This window comes from Pteronotus mesoamericanus, unplaced genomic scaffold (assembly GCF_021234165.1).
Source record: "Pteronotus mesoamericanus isolate MK-2021 breed Mesoamerican mustached bat unplaced genomic scaffold, CSHL_Meso_final contig_291, whole genome shotgun sequence".
NCBI classification, from domain to species: Eukaryota; Metazoa; Chordata; class Mammalia; order Chiroptera; family Mormoopidae; genus Pteronotus; species Pteronotus mesoamericanus.
Genome location: NW_026555124.1, coordinates 5,126,365 through 5,144,867, shown reverse-complemented (window position 1 = coordinate 5,144,867; position 18,503 = coordinate 5,126,365). Strand labels below are relative to the sequence as shown.

General features: G+C 35.5%; 1 protein-coding gene across 1 annotated transcript in view; it reads right to left on the bottom strand.

The window, feature by feature from the left end:
• RTN4 (reticulon 4) overlaps positions 1-18,503 on the bottom strand; it is a 75,240-nt gene that overhangs the window by 35,121 nt on the left and 21,616 nt on the right. The window contains exons 2-3 of the mRNA XM_054575440.1: positions 14,564-14,620; positions 11,475-13,883 (exon numbers count right to left, since the gene is read on the bottom strand). Of these exons, the coding sequence (XP_054431415.1) occupies positions 11,475-13,883; positions 14,564-14,620 (2,466 nt within the window). The remainder of the gene's footprint in view (positions 1-11,474; positions 13,884-14,563; positions 14,621-18,503) is intronic.

Genomic DNA, 18,503 nt, shown 5'->3' with positions numbered 1-18,503 from the left:
CACTAGACAGCTACACTAAAATAGATATATTTTCTGGAACTTGCTGTAAAACTGCGTGGGCTGCAAACTCCTACAAAATCTTTAATAACAGAAGTGACCTGAAATGAATGATTCAGTTATTTTCCTCTCTAATTTCAAACAAATAAAGCAAAGTAATTTTTAAAGAGTGTCAGTATTCTCAGCTCGAGTTAATATTTAACTTTATTCACCAAACCCTTGCATAATGTGATATTTGAGAACCTGTCACCAAGTCGTATCATAGCTGAAAATGTCTGGCCTCTCAATAAAACAGTTTGAAATCCCAAACTATTCAATAAGTACAAAATATCTTCTAATATTTTAACTGAATATTAAACTGAAGGCCAATAAATATTTTAGTATTAGAATAAAGCATTCAAAAACAACACCCAGTTTTAAAGTCAGAGATTACACACTAACAGGAGAGAGGAAAAAAATAGATTTGTATACTATTCACATCTTGATAATTTAACTTGGTTTGAAAATTTTAAAAAAATAGTCTGAAAAGGTAAGAATGTATAATGATACCCATTCATCTAAAAATTGAATATACAGAATAGCTCCCCTGGCAGATTAAAAAGTCAAAAAAGCAGCCCTGGATGTTCGACCTTACACAGTAATATCTAATTCTTTAATTTACATGGGCTTTGCAACTTAGACTAAAACTAGCTCATATAAATCAACTGACATTTTGCCACTTCTTTCCTAGAAAAGTTTTAAAACTAGAGTTGTTTTAAGTTTGGTAAGCTAAGCAAAATGTGCTTAAATTTTAAATTCTGGTGAGACAGATTTGTTAAAAATATAAAGCCATATGGGCTATGCTTATTGTAAGGATCAAAAGAAATGGTGTATGCAAAAGGTCTTACTTAGGACAGTGCTGGACAGAAAGTAGGCCCTGTGTAAGTGCTACCTATTCACTATTAGTATTATGCTAAAAATAACAGTCAAACTACAAGGAGACAAAGCCCTTAAAACACATCTAAGAAAGCACATATATTAAGCCATAGGCAATAACCCAATACCTTTCAAATTAGCAATATATTAAGCCATAGGCAATAACCCAATACCTTTCAAATTAGCAGCACCTATACGCACACAAGTTATTGTTCTTTGCTATACAGCTCTATTATTCTCCAGCTAAGATAAATTTATGTATATGTGGATAGTTTATAAGTCCTACAGCACATTAAATCCCAATTTCACAGGCAAGTAAAGGACATTAAATGTTTTTTTAAAAAAAAACTTATTTTGTTTTCCTTCAAATATTTAACAAATGAAAAATTTTTCAATGACAACTTTTAAATAGAGCAAATAATCCCAACTTGCAAAACAGCACTTTGATTATTTGGGACAGGAACCTATTTCCTCTTAAAAGGGAGGATTTCAAAGGAAGGGACAACAGAAGGGTGTTTTACCTATAATGCAAGTAAATAAAAGTGTTGCTTAAATTCTAAATCCGATTGCATATTACTGGGAAGGGGGAAGGGAGGAGATAATTTCCTTTTCCTGAATTCAAAATCAGCCTTACGCAAAGCTTTTGAAATAAATTGTTCAAAGTTCATGTTCAGCAACTTTCCACTCCTCAATCTCCACCTCCCAAGTACCTCCCCCAAGCATGACAAAAACCAATGAGGAAAAACTTCCCCAAGTATATTCCTAACTCCTAACTATGCTCTAAAATTTCCTGCATTCTTTCTCTTCTCCCCATACATCAAAACTCTCATTTTCTTAGTACACTTATCTCATTAGTAGGAAAATTACACATTTATATCAATTCCTACTAAAGAATTTTAAAACTCCTTTCTCTACAATCCTCTCATAAATATTGTGCATGTGTGTGAGTTTGGTTTGTACCTAAATGGGAGGATTTCAGACATTAGTGGCTGTATTTTGGAACAGGCAGCAATATGTAAGCTGTAGGTCTGCCCTGGCCAGTCCTCCCAAGATTCTTCCTTTTCCATTTCTTTACTTTCTCTTCATCTGAACACCAGAAAAATTCAGGGGTTTTTTTTTTTTTCAACAATGTTTAGAGATAAAAGGAAATAAAGTGGGAAAGAGGCAGTCATTTGGATTGAAAGTATTACTCTAAACTGAGGATTGCTTGTATACAATTCTTGATATTAAAACAATTATTTCCACTACCAGTAATAGAAAACAGCATTAAAAAAAAAAAACACATAGCTACACAGTAGTTTTGAACTTCAAAATTTAATTATGATGAGCTATGAAACTAAACATATGTCTCATTACTGAAGGTATTAAACAGGACTGTTTAATGTGTTGTAATATAATGCCCTCTATGGACTAAATTACAGCACTTCAACATTAACTACTGAATTGAACCTTAAGACACAGAGCAATGCTTTAGTCTAGAAAATTAATGACAAGTTTAAATGTCAAAAGGTGATCATTTTAGACTCTATAAACAATTTCACATAAGTTGCTAAAAAATGAATGCTAAAATCTGTAAAGAAGTTGAAAATGATACTATTCAGTAGGAACTAAAATAACGCTGACTTCTTGTACTGTAATTTAAAATATGCAGATATTCCAAAAGAGCCAAAGCAGTTTTAAATTTGGAATTTAAAATTAATAGTCATTAGGCTCTGAAACTTTATAATCTTAAAATTTTCATTAAATAATACAGGTTTGGGGGAATCTTAAGGTTGTTTGATAATGATTATAATAGTGTGGTTCAAGAGTTTGATTCAGTGCAATGTGTCAAGAGTCAAAATCCTTTTATAAAATCATTTTTAGTGCAAAGCAAATATCCACAACTCAATTTCTCTGCCCAACTGAATATATCCCATATGGTCAATTATAGAGCATTCCACAGACTTCATGTTCTATCTACAACACTAGATGGCACCAACACCCATAGTACAGTCCAATTCAGGGCCTGCAATGTGGCAGTGTTCTCATTTTTTGGTATTCTCTGTGTTCCTGTGTAACCTAGGATTGTTTCCTGGTACTAAGGAACTAGATAAAGTATGATAAGAATAGGAAAACAATCTCACCACCAAGAAAGCATGTAAGATAAAATGATCTGACCAGAATTCAAAATCAATTTGAAATAGACCAGAATTAAATGTAAAAATGAACCTATAAATAAGTAAATAAAGTTATAGTTTTCTCCTATGTGAAAATTTAAAATGTCCACTGAAATGTAAAGCAAAATAAAAATTCTTTAGAAAGCTATAACATGACAAAGAGTTTGTATCCTTTGTATATAAAGAACCCTCAAAATTAGAGATGAACATCTAATTTAAAAATGGGCAAAGTATATGAACAGGCAATTCACACACACCAAAAAATATAAATAGCCAATAAATATATGGAACATGTTCATGTCCACCAGTAACCAAAGATCAAAACAGCAACATACCACTTTAATGTATCAAATTCAAAAAAGTTTTGTTTGTTTTTTTAAATGGCAAGTACAGAATGTCTGGAAGAATATATAACAATTAAGTCATAGTAAGTGACTCTAACAAGGAGCACTAAGTGTCTATTTAAGATAGGCAGACCTACTATCACTATACATTTTTCAATTTTGTATAATATGAAAGCATTATCTATCCCAAAAAATAATAGTATCAATTGGCGATAATAGAGAAATGGATGCTTTCTTACTGTTAAAGCAGTAAAAATTAGTACTTTTCTAACAGCCAACTTTTTCAAAACTCTTTAAAAATGCCCATACCCATGTACCTATGGTTTTATGTCTAGTAATTTGTAGGAAAGAATCATTTAGAGAGATGTAAAACATATATAAATGCAAAGAGATTAGTAACAGAATTATTTATAAATAAAAAAGTTGGAGGCAATCTAAGGGTCCAATAATAGCAAACTGATTGAGCATAGTCAAACCTCGGTTCTCAAATGTTTTGGTTCTTGAACAATTCAGTTCTCGACCGAGTTGTTCATGGAAAAAAATGTCTCCACTGTCTAATAAAACTGTGGGCCTCGATTCTCTACCCAACAACCTTGTCATGCTGAAACCTATATGATCTGCCATGTGATTCTCAGGTGACAAAGGAGATTCAGTGACAAAGGAGAAATCACTTCTCCAGTTTTCCAGAACGAATTAAGTTTTCCAGAACAGTTTTCCAGAATGAGTTAGGTTCGAGAACTGAGGTTCCACTATAATATATCCAATAACCAAGGAACACTAAGAATTAAAAAACCATGCAGCAAAAGAACAAAGACAGAAATGTTGGCATTATATATTACTAATTTTTTAAAAAGTAATAAACAGTATGTAATATATAATCCCAATTTGGTAAAACTTACTTTTCACTGCATTTGTAAAGTATCCCTATGCACAGAAAACATAGAAGAAGAATATACTCTAAAATATTAACAATGATTATGTCTGGACAATACAATTACAAATTATTTTCATCTCAATTTTTTTTTATTTCTCAGATTTTACAATGAGCACACACTACTTCAGACATACTGCTTCATGTCACCCTGACCTCACGGGACATTCTTGACAGAAATTCTAACAATTAATAGTACTGAAGTTCAAAAAGATCAACATATTTACTCAAAGTCATACTAACAAGTCATAATGCCAGGATTAAAACTCAGGTCTATAAAGTGTCCAAAATGTAGTTCTTTCAGCCACATTACATTTAGCAGTATCTATTCTTAATGGTAGATTAAAAACAATAAACATTTCATATTTATTTTCAATTTGTAGTAAGCCAAAAGTAAGCACTAAATGAATTCTCACTAATGACAATGTCACATATTTAAGTGAATGTGATTCCTTTCATAACAAGTCAGTTTCTAATTTAGCTATAATGTATATTTGCTAAAAAGCCTTCCAGCTGAAAGCACCTTTACTCAACTTATTAAACATTTAAACTTTTTCTGAGTACTTCTAATTTCTTTCTTTTATCAGCTTAACTGCTCACTGTCACAATCAAAAGTCCAACTAATAATTATTAAAAAGTGCCCTAAAGCCATGGCTGGGTGGTTCAGTTGGTAGGAGCATCATCCCCTACACTAACGGTTGGGGGATCAATTCCCAGACAGGGCACCTAACCAGGTTGTGGTGCGTAATAGAGGCAACTGATCCATGTCCCTCTCTCACATTGATGTTTTTCTCTCTCTCTCTCCCCTACCACCACCCGCCCCACGCCCCGCTCCCTTCCTTTGTCTCTAAAATCTATTTTAAAAAATCCTCGGTGAGAATTTTTAAAAAGTGTCCTAAATATGCTCACTAAAAATATTTTTAATGAGAATACCAAACCTTAATACCGTGGTACCTTAGTACTCACCGATGATTCATTCCAACAAGTGGTGAGCAAGCAAAAACTGATGAAGCATTTTCTTCTGCGGGGTGGTGTCGCGACTCACACAAGTTCTAGCAAGTGCGACAGGTCGCAAGCAAGCTCCAAGTACTGAAACATTTTTTCTCGTCAAAATTCAACAAGTACCAGGTTTGACAAGTTCTGAAGCTGATGACTATCGAGATACCACTGTATCTACAATTCTTTAGTGAGAAAGCTCGAGAAGGCTATGTAGTAAATTTTTTGTAAGTTTTTAAAATATAAGAAAAATGTGAGTCACAAACACCATCAAAAAAGCTCTTATTCGTGAACACATTTAAAATATATATAAAGATACAAAATATATACATAAATTTGCAAAAGGATAAATTTTAATTATTTGCCTAGATAAATGGGTCCTTTTAAAGTATTATGACAATACTACTTGATTATTCCTAGATATCATATAGTTTAAGTATGATAAATAATCAACTTGTACTTGGTTTACACTTCACCCACCAATAGTTCCAACAGGTCAGCAAAAACAATCTATGTTCTGATTATGAACTAAAAGTATTCTGTGCATTAGTGGCATACTAAGCAACCAACACATATTAAGCAATCGCTATCATGAAGTCAAACTCTCAGTGGTTTGGAGAGGAGACAGTAGCACTTTGCTTTTCCCAGTCAACCACCAAAAACACAGCCATGGTCCACCACAACAGGGTTACTCAGTCTCCACAGGGAGCCACAGAATGTGACCCTCATTCTGACATCCCTGCGTACTTAGGACCACATTAGAAAAAAGTACATGGTAACCAATTTTCTGGGCTTTTAAGGAATGTCTTGGATTGGTTAATACACACAACACAACAGGTATGTAATAAAAACAGCAGCACCTTGGTTATCTGCTAAATTTAGGACAGTAACTTCTCATTCCAAAATGGAGAAACAAAAAGGGACAAAACCTACGCTGGAATCCCAGTTCCTCACCTGTTGGAAAAAAGATCTTTGTGGAACTGTGTAAGATCTAATATAAATTAAAAAGTTAGCCCAATGTCCGAAACACTGTAGAAGCTCCCAAGTATTGTGCTTACTATAATATTTACTATGTAACCTTGGGAAAGTTACTTAACATCCCTAGACTAAGGTTTTTTCATCCATAAAATTGTTCCTTCTTTCAGACTATGGTGAAGGCTAAATGCAATGAATGTATGAAAGTTCTTGGTGCTTAGATTTCCCATTAATGGCAGTCTCCCTTTTCCAGGTGGAATGAAAATTCAGGTTTTTTTCTCAGAAACAAATTGATCTAACTGTATTTCAAATGAATATTATAACCACACTAAAGGTGGAGAAAGGGAGAAGTGGGGGCACTAATCCAAGTAACTTGGATTTGACGATATGCATTCAGTCTTGGGCAAGGTTGAGAGAGGGAGGTATGCAAAATGACCCTGAATTCTTTTATTATGTTTATTATAATAATATTCGAAAGTGTTCTAAAGCTGTTTTATATGTATTAAAGAATTAAGCAAATGAGTAAGTGTATTGGTGGTTTGAGGAACAAGGTTTTCACTCTAGAAGGAACATACCAATATGAAATCAGGGAAGAGAGAATTCTATGGGAATGGACTGAAATCGAAGCTGTCTCTGTGAATTCATGATTTCATAAATATGTGTATGTGTTTATGTTTATTTGTATCTATGTATGCACATAGCATTTCCTAGCTCCGTCCACTGCAAGGGCTAAAATGGAAAGACCACATAGCAGAAAGAGCACAACTAGATTCAGCTCTTGATCTCTAATACCATTCCCCATTAAGAGGAATCAGGGATCCTGAAAAATGGCTGATTCCAGGTCTGGGAGCAAAACATGCATAAAATGAGCCTCCAGCATTTTATTACCTTACAAAATTAAGACATGCTTCCCCCTGCACCCCTCAAAAAGGATAGCTGCATGTCTTTGAGCCAACTTAAAGAGGGGTCCTCCAAGTCTGGGACAATTTACAACTAACATAATTTAGTAATGAATTATAACCCATTGGAAGAAAAAAAGAAACCCATGGATGTATGATTATTAATGAATTAATTTGTATAGAAAGGGAGCTCTTATTAGCAATAAAATGCCAAGGGTTGATTGATAAATGCAAGAGTGTTAGAATTCCAAAATTATCATTTTGCAACCTTACTGGTGGAGACTGACTCAAGTAAGAATCACCAATGGATACTAAATCTAGGGAGGCAATTTTGATGAGGAGCAGGATATTTGCATGGTCTTGAGGTGTCACCCCTCAGACTGCTTATAAGTTAAAAGGGAGGAAGAAAGACTAATTACACAATAAGGAAATCAGGGACCATCTTGACCAGATGGTCAAAATTAACCTCATCAATGAGGGGCTGATGGATAGTGGGTATCTCCAAATATAATACCATGAGAGGGGCACTACACATCCTCTTCATTTTGGCCATGAATCCACAATCCCAATCTAATCACTAAGAAACATCTAACAAATGCATATTGAGGAATGTTTTATTAAAAAGGAGGAGGGGAAGGGCCTGTGTTCTTCAAAAATGTTAATGTCACTAAGAGGTAATAACTAGAATTGTTCAGGATTAAAGGAGCCAAAAGCAACATGCAAATGCAAACCACTAAATGCAAAACTTGGCCCTAGACTGGATTTTGTAGCTAAAGGGCATTATAAGGTCATCTAAGACAACTGGAATACGAATGGTAGGTTCAAAAAAAGTATTGTATGAATGTGAATTTATGAAGTTAATAGCTGAACGGAGGGTATGTAAAAGAATATCATCCCCTTCTAAAATACGGGGTCCGGCAGAAATAAGGCCTGCTTGAATATGGCTGGCAGGGTAATAATATGGGTGTAATAATTTATAGTTTTAATTTGAACATTTCACCTAAACTGTCATATAGCATGCTTGAGCATGATATTGTTATAAAATTACATGCTTATGATTTTCTAATAAAAAGGGGGCATTATTTGTGATGTCCCCTGTAGTTAGGATAAAAAAAATTTACATAACTTACTCTCAAAATGGTTCAGGAAAAAACATGAATGTATTTATATATCCATATCTACTTATCTGTAGAATGAGAGATCATAAATGATAAAGCAAATGGGGAAAAATGTTAAAAGGGTAAATTTAAATGAAGAATATAAGACATTCTTTGTATTATTTTTATTTTTTCCAATTTTAATTTTGGGGAAGAAAGACTGATTTTGAAAAGGAGATGGTCAAGATATTATGATGCAGAATTTGATCCCTTACTGATATTTTTTCTTGATAAAGTGTATCCAAAAAGTATCAAATTTTGATACATCAATTGCAAGTTGCATGAGGGCAAGACTTTGTCTTAGTCTTGATCTTTTTATCCTTAAGTCTTCACCCACACTATCATCACCATGCTGCTATAGGCTTCTCAGATTCTTTTTACTGTATTCTTCTAACCATTTTACCATACTGTTTGAAATCTCCATTACACCGTGAACCATCTCTCCTAATCTTCAACTTTACTGAACACTTCCTTTCATTATTTCCTTTCATCAAAACCTGGCTCTTCCTTGAGGATACTTTTTTCCCTGTGAAACTCTCAAATAAAGACTGTTAATTTTCCTAAACCCTGCATACATGAAGGAGAGGAAGGGAAGTCAGTATCTTCTTGCTCATGAAACCTGCTTCCAGACTATTTCAGAGGCCTTCGCCAAAAGTCTTAGCTATTCATCTTTGTCACTCTTTATCTTTCCTTACTGCTTCCACCTACCATCCTGCCAGTTGCCTCATACCAAAGTCTCTTGTCCTTAGCTCCTAATCTTCCTGTCTACCCCAAGTCCTGCCACTATCCTGGGTTATTTCAGTGTCATGTGTAAGAGCAATCTAACATCTTGGTCTCATGGTTTACCTGACTTTACCTCTAGTAAACTTCACACCACCCAAGTTTAGCCCTTGCCTCAAGGCCAAACCCTGGACATTAACAACATGGAATTATAAATTCAACCTCAAACTCTCTTCCTTCCTTCCTTCCTTCCTTCCTTCCTTCCTTCCTTCCTTCCTTCCTTCCTCCCTCCCTCCCTCCCTCCCTCCCTCCCTCCCTCCCTCCCTCCCTCCCTCCCTCCTTCCTTCCCTCCCTCTCCCTCTCCCTCTCCCTCTCCCTCTCCCCTACTTTGACTGCAACCTCCTATCATTCTGGTATTCATATTTATTACTACTACTCTTGGCTCTTAGATCTAATTGGACCTCAAGTTCTTTGATCTTCTATTCTTATCTACCAACTCCATCTCCTCCCCTCTTTACATTCTTCAACTTAGGTAAAATCCATCACTTCAAGTTACTCTCTTGCTATTGTATTATCCTCAGTTCCTTTCACTTGCTGTCTCTCCACTGGGCCCAAACACAATCTTGAATCAGTACAAGCATTTGTCTTTCTGAACCGAGGCTGTTGGGCACCTTACCATTCAGACCATCCTTCAACCTTGCATGCGCTGTTAATGCAATACCTTTGTTTCCCTGCTCAGAAGGTATTTCAGGCCTCTTCCGCCCAAGCATGTTACAGTTCATTCTTAGCAAATGACCTACCATACAGCTTTAAAGAATAAACATAAACAATCCCTCAACTTCCAACTACAAAACACTAGCAGTACAAACACTAGTAATTTTCCTTTTATTCACTACAATCAAAGTCCTTCAAATCCTCCTCCTCTATAAGCTAATTCCTCCACCTGAGTTCTTGATCTCATCGCCTCCCCTCCTGACTCTGCATGCACCTTCGATTAGACATTTACTCCAATCTTTAAAAAAACGGGGGGAGGGCACTCTTCCTCAACCCCATATTCCCCCTTACATTGCTAACACTCTCCGTGTTCTCAAACTTCTTAAAACGGTCAACATTTAGTATCTATTTTCTCAACCCCATTCAGCCCTCGGCTGCCCACTCACACCATCTGCCACTGTCAGGCCAACACCTTCCCTTCTTTTTGATAAACTATCAATCTTTATCGTAAGTGAGCTAGTATTTGATAATGCTGACCAATCCTTCCACCTTTAAATCTTCCTCTTCCCTTGGTTTTCCCTAGATGATCTGTAGCTTTAATTACTATCCCTCAGCCCATGGCAAATATATACATACAAGCAAAATCGTTCCCAAGAGCTTCCTATGTATAGTATCGTTAACTTCTTAAATGCCCCCTGGATACCTTAATACCAATGTATTTCAATTTTATTTTTTTATCTTCTCTCCTTAAAACCCACTTCATCCTCTCACATTCCCTAACTCAGTTTCTCATACTGCCGCCCATGTATTTGCACATATAGAGTCATCTTTAACACCTCCCCTTATCTTTCATGTTCATGTCCAATCAAACACCGAGTCATCCCACTGGCTTAATGTGTGTAATCTCCTCTTTCGTAGACTATGGCAACAATTTCTAAACTGGACTCTCTGCCAGTCGTGCTACCCATCTCCTGTACACAAGTATATTCAGTGGAACACACACAATCACAATGTATTTCAGACAACTAAATCAGAATGCTAAAAAAAAAAAAAACAAAACCGTGCAAATCACTTTACAAAAATCAGGTAATGGGCAATGTGAGTCAAAAGAAAAAATGAGAATAAGTACTTCTCAGAAAAATTCATAATAGTATACCTCAATTTACACTTTTCAACAAAATGTGTCCTACGCAGTATGCATAACTTTATACCTATTACTGAAAAATACTGCATTATATGGAAATATTAGAAATGTTACAGAAATGTTCTTTCATTAAAAATTTATGAAAAATTACCTTCTGGGAAAACAAAAGTAAATACACTTGCAAATGTTTTAATACCTCTTGCTCTTCATGCTGTCAGGAAACACTGAAGCAAAGAAAAGAAATAAACACTGAAGCCAATTCTAACAAAAATTTTTTTCTAGTTCCCTGGCAATATAGAAACGTACAATGAATAATTGTGTGGAAAAGTTAAGAGCAAGGGTGAATGATGAGTGCAAGAGGGATAGAAAAAGCACTAAAACCTTTAAGAAGACAGCAGAAAAATATTCTCAGCAATATGATGCATTAGACATTATGAATGTAATATACTACACATAATGTAGTGGAGTGTTCCATGGTAAGTCAAAAGGTGGCAAGAAAGCACAAAACAATGTATGGACTGATTACCTGAAGTTTTACTCAGCTCTGCTGAAAATATAGCAGATGGTGATCTGTTCTCCTTTTCTGTACCAGAAGGAAGTTTTTCCTCAGCTTCTTTCACAAGGACTTTGGGTTTAATTATATTGCCTATTTCTGTTTGAGTGGTCAAAGCAGGAACCTCTGGAGGCAGTGAGGGTACCTTTGAAATATCAGACCTATCTTTGGAGACTTCATCTGGGACATGGTCTTTATCTTCATTTTTACCTTGTACATTCTTGAAAAAAAGGTCATGGGTTAATTCTGAGCAAGGCAATGACCCAGCTCTATCCTCAACATTAGCAATTTCACTTTTGTGGGCTATTTCTAGGTCAGTGTATTCCCTCACTAACTTAGAAGAATCAGTCCTAGAACTGACAAATGTAGGGAACTCATCTATAATCTCAATTGGAGATGAATCTGAAAAGGTTTCACTCTCTCTTATTTTTGCTTCCTTAGCAATAAATAAGCCATCACCTGAGGAAACTGCAGTACTGAGCTCCTCCATCTGCAAAGGAGTTTTCTCCTTTTGGGTCAATCTAGGAACTTCACCAGTATCTTTTGTGGTGTCTAAATTAGGCTGAAAGGATTCCAAGTAAGGCTTTCCCCCTTTAGGTGGTGAAGCACTGAGTTTTTCCTTATTTTCATGTTCTATCATTAACTCAGGTGAAGTTTCAACGAGATTTTCTTTTCCAAGTATTACAGCTTCATCTTGTTTTTGTGGAACTTCAGGTATTGAATCATCACTAAATAAGTCAACTGGTTCAGAATCAGGTGAGGAATCTTCAACTAGCTCAGAATGGTCAGGACCTTGCTGTGCAGCTTTTGCTATTTCTGAACGACTGGAGAAATCTGGAGTTGGTTCAGTAGAGACCTTTGTTTCTTTAATTAAATCACATGCAATGGATATATAAGGAGCTTCTGTTTCTTGAACAGATACAGTAATGCCTTCAGGCTCTTTAACTTCTTCCTTTATTCCTGGCACTTTTTTAGTTTTAAGTGATACATTCATGGCCTCTTCATATGGAGGTGGATTTTCAGGCTCAAGTTTTATGCTTTCATAATTAACCGAAAGAGGAGCTTCTAATGGTGATGTACTGGGCTGTGCTACAGAAGCACCAACAGTAGGAACTACAGAATTTAACGGTGCTTCCATAACAATGTCAGGCAAAACTGGTGAAGGAGTAGCTTCAGATTCTTCAAATGATGGGCAGAGCTGTGCTACAGGGTACAGTGACTCCTGCATCGCTTCTGATGTTTGAACCAAGTCCATTTTTGTTTCAAAAGCAACCTTTGTACCTGTAGCTTCATTCAATTCACTTTCACATGCTTCCTGTACTAAATCTGGGGTCAGACCTTCAGGCATGTTTGCCACTACTTCCCCAGTCACCTTTGATAAATTATCTGTTGTGACATAATCTGTCTCAGCATCCTGTGTTGCTACAAGGAAAGGGTTTGATGATTTGGTGCTACTAGTCTTCTCTGTTACAATTTGGGCCTTTTTTTCTTCTATTTTTTTTTCATCTGTCTTATTTTCTGAAGTATGATCTTCCAACATAGGAAAAATGTTTGTTGAAATTCTTTCAGTTGCTGTTGGGTTAAAGGGGGTACACGTGATGTATGCTCCTGAACCATCTTTTATGGCTTCAGGTGTACTGGGAAAAGAAGTATCATCATTACTACTTTCACTATCCTTTTCATGATTTTTTTGGTCAATGCCATCGGCAAAACATTTCCCATCCACTTTACTCTCCAACTTGCTCACGACCTTATCCGCCGTAGCCAGCACATCACTATATTGCTTATTAGCACCTTGTACTTCCCAAGCTCGCTCAAATGGTTTGAAGTCTGCATATTCCTCCCTCACAGGCGCTCCTGCTGTAACTTCCTTTTCATTAAAACTGTCCTTTGTTTTTTCTGGAGACATAACTTTGTTCTCTTCTTTAATTAAGTTAGTAAGGGCTTTAGGTGACTCTTGTTGATTATGGAAGATGTTGTTACTAACTAAATCCTCCTCTTCATCTTTATTCTTCACAATGACTTCTTCCCTAGGGTTTGCTACTGTTACGGCAGATTCTGCTTTTGGAGAGCCACTGAACGATGATTCCATTACTGAGTATTCCAACTCTGAAAACTCTGTTAAATCTTTGTCTACAAATGGATTTTTTGCCTTTTCTGGGAACTCTTTAGAAGCTTCCTTTGAAGGAGTTTCTTGAATTGTTCGTTTGGTGGATAATATTGCTGGTAAATTACCAAGGTATTCATGTTCTTTAAAAGCAGCAGCTGAGAGGGGAGATAGAGAAGGAAGGGAAGCAGCAGTTTCAAGCAGGACAGATGGGAAATCCTCTTGACCAGTGGAAACAGTGTTACCTGGCTGCTCCTTCAAGTCCATAATTTTTTCTGTGACCATGGACAGAAAGGAAAGTTAGAGAATGCCAGTGTTCTCAGAGGCAATGCAAGTGTTATTGCAGATTCAAAATAGTGTTAGTAAAAACTTACTATTAACTAAAATTAAGTGTAATATTTAATTAATAAATAACAATAGACTGAAATCATTACTAAAAATTAAAGCTATTGTCCATAAAACCTGTGTATGGCTACAGAGGTAATTATATGCTATGCCAAGACATAAATCAAGTTTTTGAGAAAAATCTCAAGTATAATCATTAAAAAAGCTACTTTTAACTAGTTTTAGAGGAAAATAAAGAGGATTTCAGAAGAGAGTTTGACAGTATGGAAAAGAAAGGGCATTAGAAAATTAAATGCCACACAGTGACAGTCATTCACATGAAAGCCTTTCAGCTATAAGAGCAAGTATATTTCATTTGGAGAAATGGAACAGTCAGTATGTAAATGTAAACCAAGGGTCCAAGAATTCCTTATATATTTCCAATTATTAATAAGGTTCTGCCCATTTCTCCCTTAAACATAGCATATAAAATGCAATTTCAACTTTTTCAATAGACATTATTGGAACCATGCTGCTTTTTAGTAAATTTAAACTACTCTGTAAAGAGTTAACAAAACTAGAGTTAAAGTTAGAATACACAGAGGATAAAAGGCTAGCAGAAAGAACTTGCCTGCAGAGGAGTGTATCACAGGCTCAGATGCAGCAGGAAGAGCAAAAAGTGTCTCATCTGAAAAACAAATAGAATATAACCTCAGCAGAAATAAAGACAGAGTTGGAAGGAGACTAAAGATAAGAGGAGCAAGCAAGGGTTCAGTTTCTAATGAGTTAACACAAAATTTCATCTACAGAGAAACAGCCAAGATGGAAAGGAAAAAGTAGCATTAGTAATACCATTACTTCAGATTAAATAATCATATATTATAAAGCTGATTAAATGATATCCACAGAACCTATCATTTTTCAAGAGGCAATGTTTATGTTAAAGAAACATCATGAATCAAAATGGCTTTAAGATACCATTCTTCTCATTTTACATACCACATCCAAAACTCACATTTTCATATAACTAAATTATCATGTCCTAATCAAGCCAAAATTTTAAAGAGGCATTTGAATAAAATAACTATACTTGCTTAACTTTTTTTTATTGGCATATGTTCAGTTCAGAAGAACTTTCAGAGAATACAATTTCTTATTCCAGATCATCTACCCTTGAAAGAAAGAGTCTAAGAGTCATTGCACACTACTCTTCGAAAACATCAGTCCTATACACCATTGTCCAAATTACAAAGAAAAACTAATTATTAGGAAGATCGTTATTATAACCAGTCTTGTTTTGTTTAAAGTTAACATTGAGGGCTACTTGTCATTCTAAGTGCTTTACATACAAGTACTCATTTTACTCCTTAGGACCCCACTGCTACAAGTGTTAATGCCCCCCATTTAACATTTAAAAACAATGTGTAACAGAAGTTAAGGAACTCAATACACAACTAGCGAGGCTCAGTTCAGGCAAGTCAACTCGAGAGCCCATTTTCTTAACCACACTATATGCAATATGTTATGAACTGAATATTGGTGTCCCCCAGTTCTTATGTTGAAGCCCTAACCTCCAACGTCATAGTATCTGGAAACAGGGCCTTTAGGAGGTAATTAAGGTTACGAGGACATGAGGGCAGAGCCATGGCAGGACAGGACTAGTGACCTTATAGGAGATACCAGAGAGCTTGCTTTTGTCTGTGTGACAACACCCTTTAAAGCCACACTCCCTCCCTGTCTCTCCCATTCTTACGCACACACATGCGAACAAACATCTCACTGTATGTGAGCATACAGTGAGAGAGCAGCTACCTATAACCCAAGAGAAGGGGCCTCAGAATGAAACCTACCTAGCTGGCACCTTGATCTTAAGACTTCTCAGCCTCCACAACTGTGAAAAATAAACTGTCATTCAAGCAACCCAATCCTTGGTATTTTGATATGGCAGCCCAAGCCAACTAACACGCTATACAGTGGGGCAAAAGTAGGTTTACAGTTGCAAGCACACACAACAGTTTATTATTGTATTATAATTAGTTATTGTATTGTTTTTTCATACAAACTGTAAACCTACTTTTGCCTCACCCTGTATATTGGTATACTAACCTTACACAATGGCACTTTATACCTGCAGTTGGGAGATCCTGAGCTAAAGATTTTATACAGTTTATAGTAAGGAAAGGTCTCTAGCAAAAAGTAATTTAAAAATCTCCTTAGAGGTGACAAGAGGGTATTCCTTTAGTGGAGAAAACGTAATAAATTTGGAGAATTCTAAATGGAAGGAGAAGCTAGATAAGGTTCATCAAGAGAAAATAATCAAAGAGATGTGGCTATCACGAACATGGACTTGTCTTCCAAGGGTAGTCTATTCTAGTTCCCTTGATGAACAGGAGAGTTGAATTCACATCATACAAATTTTAGATAAATCCATACCAGGCGTAATGTCATACTGAAAGCATTCTTAGATGAAGTGGTAAGAGGAAATCCATGATATTATAAGGGTCTCCAATAACCTACCAACAATAGGTTAGATGGGATACTCATCCAAACCAGTAAAACAAAATGCCTTATTAGATTCTGTAAAATGTACACGTGTGTACACTTTTTAAAGATGACTTGTTATGTGACCTTAATTTATAGTTTATTTGTAAAATGAGAGAATATAAAAATTCCTTTCCTCTATGACAATGAATTCTAATCTTGCATAAAACTGAGGCTTGGGGGTCGAAGAGCAGAACCAAATAATCACACAGCTGCCGCATCTAAATAAAGGTAGCAAATTCTGAAATGGTTGTCTTAGACTATATAGTTAAAAGGCACTAAATAAGAGGCCAGTCATCTTGGAAAGTGAACTAGAAACATGCTACTGTTAAAATTAAACAGCAAATAAACTAAATCTAAAATTATGCAGAAAATTTAACGTACTTTTAAATGTATCCTTACTCCTATCTAATACAAAGTCTCTCTTACAGTAAAAACTATTGGGTTGGCCAAAAAGTTAGGCTTTTTTTTTTTTCCATAAGATGGCTCCAGTAGAGCTTAGTTGTCTTTAACTTCATTCAAAACAATTTTGTTAGACTGTATTGTGACAGCTGTCACATCAGCAAGCATTTAAAAAGAATTTATCAAAATTGCTGAATTTTTGTGTAGCCATTTTAATACTGAAGATAGAAAATATGCAACATTTTCGGTATATTATGTTTTATTATTTCAAGAAAGGTAAAAACACAACTGAAACACCAAAAAGATTTGTGCATTGTATGGAGAAGGTGCTATGACTGATCGAACACATCCAAAGTGGTTTGGAAGTTTCATGCTGAAGATTTCTTGCTGGAGGATGCTACACGACGGTTGGGTAAGATCAGTTGAAGTTGATAGCAAACAAATCAAGATACTGAGAACAATCGATGTTACACCACGTGGAAGATAGCCAACATTCTCAAAATATCCAAATCAATAAAGTTATTAGTGAAAATGAAAAATGGGTCTTTCATTTTATGGAAAAAACAACAGACTTTTTGGCCAAGCCAATATATTCCTGGCACCTGGCCAAATGAGAAAATTTACAAATTGGTATTTCAAATATTCACTAGATTTCAAATAAAGAGGAAAAATCTTCACATTTTGAAAGATGAGATTAAACACAAAATTAACCACTAAACAAGTACTGCATTTCTAAAAGCTTTTAGAAAAAGATCCAGAAGAGGTACTATCATTTGGCCTTCAAGAAGAGAGTTGCTCGAACTACCCTACTAAAGCAACCATTGATCCAGAGATCAAATTGCTTGGGTTCAAAGCACTTATAACTGTGCATCCCTAAGAAACTTACTATTTAGCCTTTCTGTGCCTCAATTTCCTCATTTATAAAATAAAAATAATAATAGTATACATCTCAAAATGTTCAGTGGGAAGGGGAAAAGAAAAAGAAGCAACTTGTCCTGCCCTAGCACAGAGCTAGGAGACCATAGAGCCAGGATTTAAACAGCTCTAACTCTCAAGGATCATGTGCTTTATGAATAAGAATTTGCAACAGATGCAAATTCTTATTTCTTCAGCCCCCTCGAGTTTGATCTCCTGAAACAAGGTAATTATCATCCAGCAAATATCCTGTAATTATCTGAAGTATTTCACTGATCAACTGCTTCTACTTCACAAATATAAAACATTTATACAGACATTAATGCTGGCTGGACACATGTAATTCAGTTACTCTTTCGATACTCAAAACCATCCTATCAAGTAGGTACTACTGTTATCTTCTTTTCATAGATGAGGAAAGAGAAGCATACAAAGGCTAAATAACTTGCGCAGAGTCACAAAATTGAGAGTCATGGATTTGACATTTGAATTCATAGAGTTTACAAGTTCATACTCTTTTAATGACTGCGATACTTCCTTTCTTGGACTTTGTATAAATTAGAAACTAAAAGTGACTAATAAAATTAAGACTGTTCAAAGAAAATTTTGATCAACAATACTTATGTATCACAGCTATCAAATTCTAGAGCTAAAACATTTTTTGAAAAAAATTACTGATTTTAGAGTAATCTTTCTTTTTCTCTAAAAGATGT